The 13,176-nt window shown below is 38.1% G+C and overlaps 1 protein-coding gene across 1 annotated transcript; it reads left to right on the forward strand.

Moving 5' to 3' along the window:
• Positions 1–2,643: 2,643 nt before the first annotated feature.
• On the forward strand, positions 2,644–11,517 carry LOC122555651 (extracellular calcium-sensing receptor-like). Its single transcript, XM_043701647.1, has 6 exons — positions 2,644–2,741; positions 3,048–3,336; positions 5,017–5,850; positions 6,071–6,298; positions 10,392–10,515; positions 10,604–11,517. The coding sequence occupies exons 1-6, from the start codon at positions 2,665–2,667 to the stop codon at positions 11,515–11,517; spliced, it is 2,466 nt and encodes an 821-aa protein (XP_043557582.1). The 5' UTR covers positions 2,644–2,664.
• Positions 11,518–13,176: the final 1,659 nt, after the last annotated feature.

Below are 13,176 nucleotides of genomic sequence, written 5' to 3' on the forward strand. Positions count from 1 at the left end.
TTCAAAAGCCAAATGTTATATACACTCAAATCCAGATAATTTATTCTCCTATCTCAGCCCTTTAAGTAACCATTTAGCTGACTTGGTCCAATTTCTCTTCCTTGAGTTGTCTATGATGTGGAGGTGCCAGTGTTGGACTGGGGTGGACAAAGTTAAAAAGCACACAACACCAGATTATAGTCCAACAGGTTTATTTGGAAGTTAAACCTTTAGAGCGCTTTATTCATAAATAACTGGAATTAACCATTTAATGATGACAATGAAACAATTGTGTGTGGGGGAATCTATCTGGTTCATTAACGTCCTTTAGAGAAGGAACTGCCATCCTTACCTGGTCTGGACTACTTGTGACTCCAGACCAACAGCAATGTGGATAACTCTTAACTGCCATCTGGGCAATTAAGGATGGGCAATAAATTCTGCCTGGTCAGCAACGCCCTCATCCCGTGAATGAATAAAGGGGAAAAAAAACTATCGAAATCGTTGTGGTTGCAGAGACTTCTTGCATCTGATTTGAACTGTACAAGCTCCTTTTAGCAGATAAACTAAAATTGCTTCTGAAATTAACTTTTAATTCCTCTCAGCTGAAAATATGGTATTTTCTGAATTTAACTGAAAACGAAACCAATGTGTTCACACTGATTGTCAATAACCAAAAAGCAAACACATCATATTCTATGAATACTTCAGGGAATGTCCAAGTCTTTTAACTGGGGCATTTATATTAATGTTTAAGAATGACTATCTGGTATTTTTCTTAAATCTCGTCAGGGAGCTAAGTTTCATCTACAACGCACTCTCTTAAATAACAATCCAAATTCTGAAAATTGCTAATATATTTTATATACCTTTAACTGCAAATATTAGCTAACATAAAGCTTGATAGTTTAATGTATAAAATCTTTATGATTGATGAACAGGGTTGCAGATCGTTTTTGAATCCTGAGCATTACAGCTTCAAGGGTTCACTTAGACTCCTGTTGTGTTTTATTTAGCATGGTTGACTAATTCAAGATATCTATAAGTTGATCATTATAAGTTGAACTTCATAGGTATACCTAATATTAGTTGTTTTTGTTTGATGTTGTGTTCTATTCTTATCAAGGCATCTACGTAACCAAGGCATTTAAGAAATTGTTGTGTTAAATATCATAGCTGGTTATTTCTAAGTTGAAAATGTGTTGCTGGAAAAGCGCAGCAGGTCAGGCAGCATCCAAGGAGCAGGAGAATCGACGTTTCGGGCATGAGCCCTTCTTCAGGAATGCTCCTACGCTTTCAGGCTCATGTCCGAAACGTCGATTCTCCTGCTCCTTAGATGCTGCCTGACTTGCCGCGCTTTTCCAGCAACACACTTTCAGCTCTGATGTCCAGCATCTGCAGTCCTCACTTTCTCCTATTTCTAAGTTGCACCATTTAAATAATCACTTCTTGGTCAAGCAATCGTCTTCACATTTATTAAAGGCTACAGTAGTATTCTTTTACATTGACGTTTTATGCTTTGATTTTAATCTTAAAGGCAGAATTACGGACAGATGCATTCCCCATGTTGTTCCATATTAAAAACTATTGCCCCTTCATACAAATGCACTCTCTCCTTTAATTCTGTCATCATGTTCACACTTTAAATCTCCCAACTTGCCACAATTGTCCTTGAAAACGAAAGTCCCCCTCTCCAATCTCACTTTTCTTTCTAAAGCCTTTAATATTTTGGGCTCCCCAGTGTCACATCGATCTTGCTTGCATTCCTTCATCTGTTTTTCAATTCCGCCATAGTATTTAATCAACCCTGAACAGAATTTCAAATTACATATTATGTGACTATGGCAATGATAAATTAATTTATCCTTCTCAGCTCGACTACAGCTTTTGACATGTTTGGCCATACCTACCATCCTCTGTGTGAAAAAAGCTGTCCTTTAGGTCCCTTTTGAAATCTTTCCCCTCACCTTAAACATATGCCCTCTAGTTTTAGATTCCTCTACCCAGAAGTAAAGACCTTGGCTATTCACCTTATCTATGTCCCTTTTATAAACCTCTATAAGGTCACCCCTCAACCTCCTACGCTACAGGGGAGAAAGTTCCAACCTATGCAGCTTCCCCTTTTAGCTCAAAGCGTCCAGTCTTGGTTGCAATCTTGTAAATCCGTTTTGCATCTTTTCCAGTTTAATAACATCCTTTCCATAGCAGGTCAACCTTGGTTTAATATTCTATTAAAGGGTGACGGCAGCGATACGCCACAGCAATGGTTAAATTTTAATCTGAGAATCAATCATTTGGGATCAGAACTGGTTCTCTGCCATCAGAGAACAGCAACAATATCGCTTGGGCTGGCGAAATAATTGCTTTTCCTCAGGCAGATAGCGTTTAATTTTCCTTTGGGACTTTAAACACAAGAGTAGATCTCTTTGCTGCTCGTTTGAAATGCATTGAGCCTGATCTTACCCATCAACCCTCTTGGCGAACCTATATATAATATGCACATATGAAAGAATATTCCAATGTGTGACGCAGGAACAGTTGAACCTCACAGTCACAATGAAGGTTTTGTTTTGGGCTTTAGTGTTTGCCTTTCCTCTTTTGTGTACTCACCAACAAATATGTAAACGTCGAGGAAAATTCAGCCTAAATCACTCAGTTGAGGAGGGTGAAGTCATTATAGGGGGAATGTTTAATGTACACTCCGATAGAATTGAAATACTACATTCCTTTAAAGACGTGCCACAGGAGACACAATGCAGAAGGTTGGTTCAGGTCGTATGAACAAATATCACTTCAAGTACCCATTATCTAGTTGGTATCCTAAAGATTGCAAGGTACGCGGTAAATGGAAGGCATTCTTCCAACTGAATCAAGGTTAGAGCCATTCAACTTTAAAGCAAGGTTGCTTACTCATTTTTGGTTGAGTATCATCTGTCTCATAGTTCGCACTGCAAAGGTATCTATTTTCTAGAGATATATTATTTGCTTGTATATATAGATGTTGTGGTATTGCAAGTGAATTTTATGAGGACTTTCTTTTCCAATCTGAAGTGTATTACTTATCGCAGGTTTGATTTCAGAGCGTTTCGCCTCATGCAAACTATGATTTTTGCCATCGAAGAAATAAATAAGAATCCTGCCCTGCTTCCCAATGTTTCGCTAGGCTACCGAATTTATGATGATTGTTCCTCGCCAATCATTGCAACGAAAGCAGCCTTGGCTCTTATCAATGGGAAGGGCCAAGTCGTGGATGAAAAATGCAAACAACGTCCGCTGGTTTCAGCTCTAATTGGTGGCGGCTCATCTTCAGAGTCAATAGCGATAACAAGATTGATTAGTCCTTTCAGAATCCCATTGGTAAGAATGTTTATTAGGACAAGGTAATATTTTAGGTATATTTTCTAAGTACAGCAAGGCGTACGCATGATTCATATCAATCCTGAACAAAAATCCATGTACAATATCGACTTGATACTGCATTGCACTTACAGAATATAAACTATACGATCTATGGTGGTTTCTAAGTCCATACGAGGCCTGCCTAAATAATTAAACTTACTGCATTATACTAAACTGAAGAAGAGTCATACCAGACTCAAAACGTTAACCCTGTTTCTCTTTCTATAAATACTACTAGGCCAGTTGAGCTTCGACAGCATTCGCTCTGTTTCCGATTCAACCATCCGCAGTATTTTGCTTTGATTCAATCCTATATTTTCTCATTCACTGATCAAGCCTCTCCGGAAATTGACTTGACATTATCCCCCTTGACTAAATAACAACGTTTGTCATGTTCCATTCTGTTTACCTTTGATTTCGTGTTCGCCAATGTCTGAAATCAAAGGGACACTAACTTAGTAGGTCGCCGCTTGCCAGGGGTTGAACTCAACAGAAGGAACCTTCAACCAGTTTGTGCCTGATGAGAGAGAACTCCAAATTCCTGTGGCAACCATCCTGAACATGACAATACTGACGTCAGCTGACCGAACCAGACCTTCAGTCAGGCAAATTTCTACAACAGCCGTGAATTAAACTGAATTGTTCAATTGAGACGTGCCGTTCAGTATAATCTGAAATTGTATTTTCGGTTCTTTTCAATGCACATTTGATTAAGCGTAGAAAAACAAACGTGGGATAATAATAATCTAATTCGTAGAACCAGTTCTAACAAGGAGCAAATAAATGTTGACAGTGCGTGATATTAACTCGCCACTTGACAGAGTAAGATGTGGTATATATTTGGTCCTGGCTGTTAGCATGAACACCTATGGAATCACTCTCCTCTTCTGTTAAATATTGCCGAAACATTTACTGGAGCACAGCGCTCGCAGACGATGGTGAAGGTCTGAGCAGCATTTAGATTTCTAATATTTGGCTAGATAGTAATGAAAAGGGCATGAGTGATGCAGTTGTGTATTTTTTAACAATTTTTGAACCGATCCAAAAGGTGTGAAAACATTTTCGTTGTCCTAGATATTCTATATTCCGTTTTCAAAACAGCTTCCATCTGGGAAGTGTGAAGCTCTGAAGCCAAGGCAATTCTAACCCATATAATGTGATTTGGTTCACAGTCAACAGAGTTGCATGTTTGACAAGGGCGTTCGTGAACACATTGATGAATTGCCAAATATATAAGGTCAGATGAGACATTTGGTAAGGAGTGATCATAAGCATCGATTTATAAAATAAAAGCAAAAGTGCCGCTGCTGGAAATCTGATATAAAAACAGAAAATGCCAGACAAATCCATCAGGTCTGTCAGCATTAATAGAGGGAGAAAGAGGCAGTTCTGAAGAAGTCATGCCTGACTCGAAATGTTAATTCTGTTTCTCTCTCCATAGATGCTGCCAGATCTTGTTGTGTCTCCAGCATTTCCTGTTCTTGAGGGAGAAATAGAGTTAACCTTTCGAATCTATTGTGATTCTTAGTAACTACAGAGGCTTCAGTTCTAGTTTCACAAATCTATCTTTCTATCCGTAAAATCTTGCCTAGAATCACTATAGTTCTGCAATGCAATCTTTCTTTCACTGTTCCTCAGGTTAGCTACTTTTCTACCTGTGCATGCCTTAGCAACAAAGACAACTTCCCAACGTTTTATAGAACGATACCAAGTGACTATCATCAATCCAAATTTTTAGCTCACATTGTCAAGAATTTTGGATGGACTTGGATTGGAACAATTAGAGTCAACAACGATTACGGAAATTTTGGAATGCAAGCGTTCATAGAAACAGTCGAGAAGTTGGGAGTCTGCATTGCCTTCTCTGAATCCTTTTACAGGACTGACCCCAGGGAGAGGGTGATGGAAATAGTAGAGGTTATTAAAAAAGCCAGCACAAAAGTTGTAGTTGCATTTTCTTCCACGCAAGAAATGCGTATTTTGTTGAAAGAACTTTTACATCAGAATGTCACTGATATTCAGTGGATAGGAAGCGAAGCCTGGGTTACCGCAGATCTCCTTGCTCCGGAAGAGAATGTTAAAATCCTGGTTGGAACTATAGGGTCAGCAATCCGTCGCTCAGAAATTCCGGGACTGCGGGAGTTTCTACTTCAAGTGAAGCCCTTTATGGTTTCTGGGGACGTTTTGGTGAAAGAGTTCTGGGAAACGGCGTTCCAATGCAGCTTTATTCCAACGGACGCTATAAATCCAGCGAATAATTCAGTGGAAATGCGGCGATGTACAGGAAACGAACGCTTAGAAGAGCTACAAAACGCATATTCTGACCTTGAGATGGACGGCTCAACCTACAATGTGTACAAAGCAGTGTATGCCTTAGCTCACGCGTTTCACAATATGTTTGCTTGCAAAAATGGTGAAGGGCCATTTGTAAATAGTACCTGTATAATCGTTTCTAATTTCGAACCGTGGCAGGTAAGAGCAATGAAATACTATGAAGTGATGCTTTTTCATGAGTATAAAGGCGGTGTTAGCGAAAATTAAATTATTCACAGATCATGCGCAATTACGTTTGATTTCTTAATTTACGAAATTGCTTACACTATCCGTGTGATGTATTGTTCGGATCCCATACACCAATGTTGCCCGCTGTCAAATTGTCTTTAAATTTTCCAATTGTTTCACATCTCAAAAGGTACTACGTTATATGCAAACAGTAAACTTCAGAACAAAGAACGGTGACAACGTTTATTTTGATGAAAAGGGAGACCCAGTCGCTGCATACGATTTAGTCAACTGGCAAACTAATTCCAAAGGAGTTGCACACGTTCAGACCATTGGCTATTATGACGGATCCGCGCCTCCTGGGCAGCAAGTTGTGTTAAGTGAAAGATCAATCGTATGGCGCGGAGGCCAAAGGACGGTATGCTTACCAAGACAATGACAAAGTTTTCAAATTCTGCACCGCTGGCGGTGTATATCAGATATATCATATTACTCCCTCCAAAATTATTAACATTTAATGCATTCTTGTATTCCAACTTCCTAAACAAAGCCATTTGCAATATACGTGCATAACACCAAACGGAACCTCTATGCGCTCAATTAAGAATAGTTTGTGGATCATTACATTTAAATAATACGTACGAAATTATATTTCCCAGACTCTTCCTGTCCTGTTATCATTCTTCTTTCGAACCCCAGCGTCATAGCAGTTTAAATGTTGCCATACTCTGAGTTGAATAGCTATATGAAGCACAGTGTCTCTATTATAACAACTATTCATGTAAAAATTAAAGTCTTCAACATTTTCCCTGTCCAGGGCCAAAATTAATCTCCAACAATTATCTATTCGTGACTGATGCCTCTCGTTCTTGGTTCTTTTTACAAGCAGAAACAACTTCGCCCGATTTGCTCAATCCAACTTGCTCATGCTTCTGAAAACTTCATTCAGATCTCCTCTCAGCCTGCTTATCTCCAGGGAGAATATTTCAAACTTCTTCAGTCTATCCTCATGGCTGAAGTAGTATTTCGCTTTGGTACTCTGTCCAATGTATTTGCATCTTTACGATGATGTAGCATCTACAACTGTACACAATCTGTCAGACAGCAAGCTCCTAAAAATAACAACAGGATAACAACCAAGTGACTTTTTTGCTGATGTAATTTAATAAATATATATATATATATTGCCCAGGACATAGTTTTAACTTCTTGACTTTACTCAGTGGAGTGCACTGGAACTGTGACTTTGATTTGGTATCTCATCTTGAAGTAAATATTTCCAAGCACATTACATTCCTCAGGAGTGGATGTTTCTTTCCATTTCTTGGAGTAAGGCTTGAACCCTCAATTTCCTGACTCCATTTACTATCATTTTATCAATGACTGATAATCTTCATAATGGTTACTGTTTCATGAAGCAATGATGTCTCAAATTTTAAGTATGATTTATCAAAAAGTTATAACATTACATCAATTTCAGGAAGTTTAATTTCCATCTTCCATCTCCAACTGTCGCAGGGCAACGGATGGTGTGTGGTGTTGGTAAATGTTGTGCATGAGATGAGCATAAATACATTCATAGCAATCTTGGCTGGTAGTTACTTTGATATTGTAAATTCCCTTGGCATGAATCTTTGATGGGAAGGCAGGATTCACACTTTTTGGAGCTATTGTCTCCAATCATAAATTGTAATTTATCTACTAAAATGCTTGCATCTTCCAGTCACATACTTCATAATCAATTGAAAAAAATGTACACTTTACTAACCAGTACAATGAAAACACATTAGTTGCTGCTGATTTGGAACTCAATTTGAGAACAATTAGTCCGTTTCCACAGAATAGAATCATTGCTGATAATATTCACCGTTATTGCCAATTGTTATTTACCCCTGAGAAGGTGATATGTATTGCCATCTTGAACCAATACAGCCCATGTTGTGAATGCAACAGTTCATTCGTGTATGAAAGGAGTTTCAAAATTGTGATGTAGTAATCAAGAAGAAACGGCAATATTTCCAAGTCTGGGTTGCTTTTTACTTGGAAGTACCCTGAAGGGTGGTGTTTCCATTCATCTGCCAGCCTTATGTTTGAAGGTTTGGAAGTCATGGTTCAGGAGATGTTGTTGAATAAGCTTTGGGGAATTGTTACTGCACATCTTGCAAATAGTAATATTGCTTCTCCACACTGGTGCAGGAGGCATGTAAGCTTAAGGGTGGGATGCCAATCAAGCAGGTTGATTTGACCCAGGTAATATTGAGCTTCAATTGTATCGATGGAGCTGCACTTGTAAGGTGGATTTTTTTAACAATCCTGACTTGTGCCTTGCAGATGGTGGAAATGTTTTGTGATTCCAGAGGTGAGTCATTGACACCAAAATACCAAGCTTCTGATGTTGTTTCGTAAGCATAATGCTTATAGGATCATTCAAAGGAAACTTTCAGGATTTTTTTTTGAGGACAGAAGTGAGACTTCATGACAAGGGAAAGTGAAAGATTTGCATTAGAGATGGTGATTTCATGGAACTTGCATGCTGTAAATGTTACTAGTCACTTATCAGCTCAAGCCCAAATGCTGCACTGTTCTCACTCCATGTGCACATGGACTGTTTCATTCTCTCAAGGGCTGCAAATGGTGCTGATCTCTGTGCAAATAGCAGAGAACACGCCTTCTTCTAGCCTTTTGATAGGAGGAAAGGTATTGATGGTAAAGCTGAAGTGAGGTGGCATGATGGCTTAGTGGTTAGCTCTTCTACCGCACAACCTCAGGAGCCTGGGTTTGATTCCACCTTCAGGTGACTGTGCGGAGTTTGTCAGCGTGGCTTCCCTTTTGGGTGCTCTGGTTTCCTATGATATTCCAATGGTGTGCATGTTAGGTGGCCATGCTAAGTTACCCACAGCATCCAGGCGTGTTCAGACTCGGGGAATTAGCCGTAGGGTATGCACAGCTACAGAGATAGGGTGGGAAGATCTTCAGAGGGCCGGTGTGGACTTGATGAGCTGAATGGGTTGTTTCCATCCTCTATGGATTCTATTCTGTGGATGATCCAAGTGCCCTGATGATCAACTGTAGGAAGCGATCAGCCCAGTTTTGATCGTCTAATTTACAAGTGAATCTAATGGGTGATTGATTTTTATTTTTGTTTTGCCTGTTTCATTCTATTGAAATGGAGGAACGTGTATTAAAGAGAATTTAAACTAATCACAATTTCATAGTTTTCCATCATGTTGGATAACAAATTGAAATATTGGCTTTTGCCAGCTTCCTATTTCATGTAAAGAATATCTGAATGACATGAGTTACAGAGTTCATAAAAGTCTATTTTCAAGCAAAATATTGAGAGCGTTGAGGAAGATATTGTGTCGAACTTGTGTAAGAGACTACTTACACCCCACTTGGGGTTTGTTTATATTTTTGGGCGCCACACTTCAGGAAGGATGTGACTGTATTGGAGATAGTACAAAGGCTGTTTGCAAGAATTATTGCAGAAATGAGAAACTTCAATTATCACGATTGATTGCAGATATTGAGGCTTTTTCCGTAGAGAGGAGATTTGTTGGAAGTTTTGAAAATCATGAGGATCTGGGCAGAGAACATAGAGAGAAACTGTTCTCCCTTACACAAGGATCAGGGGGACACAGGTTGAAGTCATGTTTGAGATCATATTTGGTTGGGATATCTGGTCGGCATGGACGGGTTGGACCGAAGGGTCTGTTTCCATGCTGTACATCTCTATGACTCTATGCTTCCAAAACAACATATGCCCAGATCTATTTGATTCTGCCCCAACTGCTAAAATGCTGTTCCTTCCATTAATATCTGTTGATTATTCCGATGCTGACATGGCTGACTTCTAATTTTCTGTACTTCAAAACCTACGTCATCCAGATATGTGCTGCCAACACCAGAGCTTGCACCTAGTCCTGTTCTGTTCGAAACAGTACCGCTTAGCTCCTCTGCATGCCTCTTCTATGAACTTTGCACCCTTCCTCCCTTCCCTATTTTAAGGTGCTTGTTGAATTTTACCACTGACCAAGCTTCTTGTCATCTGTCCTAATAATCTCTTATGTGACTTGCTTTCAATTTCTGATTAATAATAAGTGGAGGACGGACTTGAGGTAATTAACTCTGTTCAAGGCCCTATATAAAAATATATTGCTGTAGTTTTTGTGGTTTACTCCCCGATCTCCTCCTCCCACCTTGCTGAGAGGTGGCTTGTCAAAAGTCGACCAGACCTTCAGTCATAGTGTAAAACTAAGATCACAGGTCAACGATTGCACACACATTGGCCTGTTTTCACTTTTATTCGATCAATATAAAATTTGTGGTAAGTCTGCTATCACTCATTTTTTGGTCCAGCTGTGTAGTTTCAACATACCCACATTCATATGTAACAATATGTTCAGTTTATATACACTTTCTTTCTGTACAATTAGTTGCAATAACAGATTGCGTTTCATTTTTATATTTCAACACAATACCTTGTTGTTTTTACTCTTTTTAATCTCCAGGTTCCTCGTGCAGTTTGTGCCGAAAATTGTCCACTTGGTACAAGAAAGCTTATTAGGAAAGGACGACCTATTTGTTGCTTTGATTGTACGCCATGTTCTGAAGGGGAAGTTAGTAACACCACAGGTTTGTTAAAGAACATACTTCACTGTACATATTGCAAAGAGATTAATAAACTTAGTTTCAAATTTACATATAAATTGCTCTCTTTTAGATTCAACTGACTGTGTCAAGTGCCCAGCAGAGTACTGGCCCAATATATCGAGAGATAAATGCGTACCAAAACAAATTGAGTTTCTGTCTTATACTGAAATCTTGGGAATTGTATTAGCAACGCTTGCACTGGTTGGAGTCTGCCTAGCTATAGCAACATTAATAGTTTTCATAAAGTATAAAGACACTCCTATTGTCAAAGCAAACAACTCTGAGTTAAGTTTCCTTCTGCTTTTTGCAATAGCGCATTGTTTTTTGTGTTCCCTTACATTCATAGGGAAACCTTCACCGTGGTCATGTATTTTACGCTGCACTGCAATTGGAGTTTCCTTCGTTTTATCTATCTCTTGTATTTTGGTTAAAACAATCATTGTACTGTTTGTGTTTAAGGCAAGAGTTCCAAATAATATCATGTTAAAATACTTTGGTGTCACACAGCAACGTTTAAGCATTTTTGTTCTCACGTTCATTCAAGGTATAATAAGTGGATTGTGGTTGGCTATGGCACCCCCATTTCCCATGAAAAATACCAGATACTATAACGACATTATCATTTTAGAATGCAATGTGGGCTCTGTAACTGCCTTTTATTTAGTTTCAGTTTACATTGGCACTCTTTCTTGTGTCTGCTTTGTCCTTGCATTTTTAGCACGAAAACTGCCTGATAATTTTAATGAAGCTAAATTTATAACTTTTAGCATGCTTACATTTTGTGCAGTTTGGATAGCTTTCATCCCAGCTTATGTAAGTTCTCCTGGAAAATACACCACTGCTTCAGAGGTTTTTGCTATTTTGACTTCTAACTTTGGACTTCTGCTTTGTATCTTTGTTCCAAAATGTTATGTCGTATTGCTGAAACCAGAAAATAACACCAAGAAGTTTTTGATGGGGAAAGAGCTTTCAAAGAGATCGTAGCCAAAACAAAAAGAGATTGTAACAATAGTCACTGTTCACAGTGATGTGGTTTTAATTATGATCAAATTATAAATGCTTAATTGTTTAAATAAAGTAATGAATATATAACTAGATATTATTAGCGAAGAAGGTGAGGACATTTTTAAAATCAATTTCATTTTGGTGTATTACATGAAGTGTTGTTTGTTAAGTATCATGAACATTGCACTGACGATGTAACATTAATAACTGCACACCACATAGTTTGACAATGTTTTATAGTACTGTTGTGATTGACTCTGGAGGAGCACATGGCCTCGTTATCTCGTCTCACCATTCCATTGACCACAGCATCAACTTAAATGCTTTAATGCATTATTAATACGGGCACTTGCATAACATAATTACATTAGATTTAGAGTAAAAAGATCCATCGACCAGGCGTCTATAATAAACAATGAATCTATCATTTTATTGTGAAAAAAATTCAGCAAACTAATAAAGTTGATTAACATACAGTTGGAATTATACTTCTAAATAAGCACCCACTACATGCACATCAATTCAGGGAAGAATAAGAAACATTTTGTGCAGAAATTAATTTGAAAGTGAAGCACTTTGGACAATAATTGTTGGTTATTGAAGGATCATTTATGAAATGTTCAAAATGACTTTTGGTCAATATCCAAGCTAAATAAACACAGGCAATTGTCACTGAGACTTTTACAGGTGCAGTTCGTTCAGGAATTAGAGAGAATTTAGAGGCTTTGGACAATAATTGTTGGTTATTGAAGGATCATTTATGAAATGTTCAAAATGACTTTTGGTCAATATCCAAGCTAAATAAACATAGGCAATTGTCACTGAGACTTTTCAGGTGCAGTTCGTTCAGGAATTAGAGAGAATTTAGAGGCTTTTCTGAAAAAAAAAACAGGTGGATCAGTACGTCAGATCTCATAGTGGACTCCCAAAAAGGGTATCCCTCAGACAGGGAGAAGATGAACTTGATATCTCTTCAGTCCAGGTATCTCTTCAGAACTCCAAACGAACTACTGTCCACAGTTCTTCAAGCATGAATCCTCAAAAAAATACTGTCTTCTTAACGGTACTTACTCAGTTTCCTTCAATGACAGAAATAAATGGTGAAAAGAATAATCAAAACATAATGATCAACGAATAACAGTCGATGACGTGTTCACTTCAGAAGCAATAGTGTTAATTATAACAAATTGGTCAAAACAACTCACATTCTGATTCTTTTGTAAATTCAATCTACTTATTTATATAGTAACGGTGATAGATCATGTGGGACTGGTAGTGCACACTCTTTTCAGATCTGTATTTTTCAATTCCACTATGTCCAACAGATACTTTCCTTTAGTAGCAACTGTCTGAAGAATAACTAGCACCTCTATAAATTAGTATCATAATTCATCTAATTCTTCACTATGCCGACTCTTCTGATCACAGATGAAGTCAGGCAAGTGACATTTGGATTTACAACTTTTTCTGAACATTGTGTTATTTATGCGTGGGCTGATGCATTTAGCTTGTTATTGACAGAGTCCAGACTTGGAAGCAAAATAAGAGTGGGCAGTAAAACTTAGAAATTATAAATAACACTCTGTGGCATGAAATTATTTTAAATAAAAGTTACCAGTGCAATTTAAAATCATGATA

Source organism: Chiloscyllium plagiosum, chromosome 13, assembly GCF_004010195.1.
Source record: "Chiloscyllium plagiosum isolate BGI_BamShark_2017 chromosome 13, ASM401019v2, whole genome shotgun sequence".
In the NCBI taxonomy this organism is placed as follows: Eukaryota; Metazoa; Chordata; class Chondrichthyes; order Orectolobiformes; family Hemiscylliidae; genus Chiloscyllium; species Chiloscyllium plagiosum.

Excerpts from the sequence above, each read along its gene's own strand:
- LOC122555651 (XM_043701647.1), top strand. The coding sequence starts at position 2,665 with ATGTTTAATGTACACTCCGATAGAATTGAAATACTACATTCCTTTAAA. Across the intron at positions 3,337-5,016 it reads GTCCTTTCAGAATCCCATTG|GTTAGCTACTTTTCTACCTG; the intron begins GTAAGAATGTTT and ends ACTGTTCCTCAG. Across the intron at positions 6,299-10,391 it reads GGCGCGGAGGCCAAAGGACG|GTTCCTCGTGCAGTTTGTGC; the intron begins GTATGCTTACCA and ends TTTAATCTCCAG.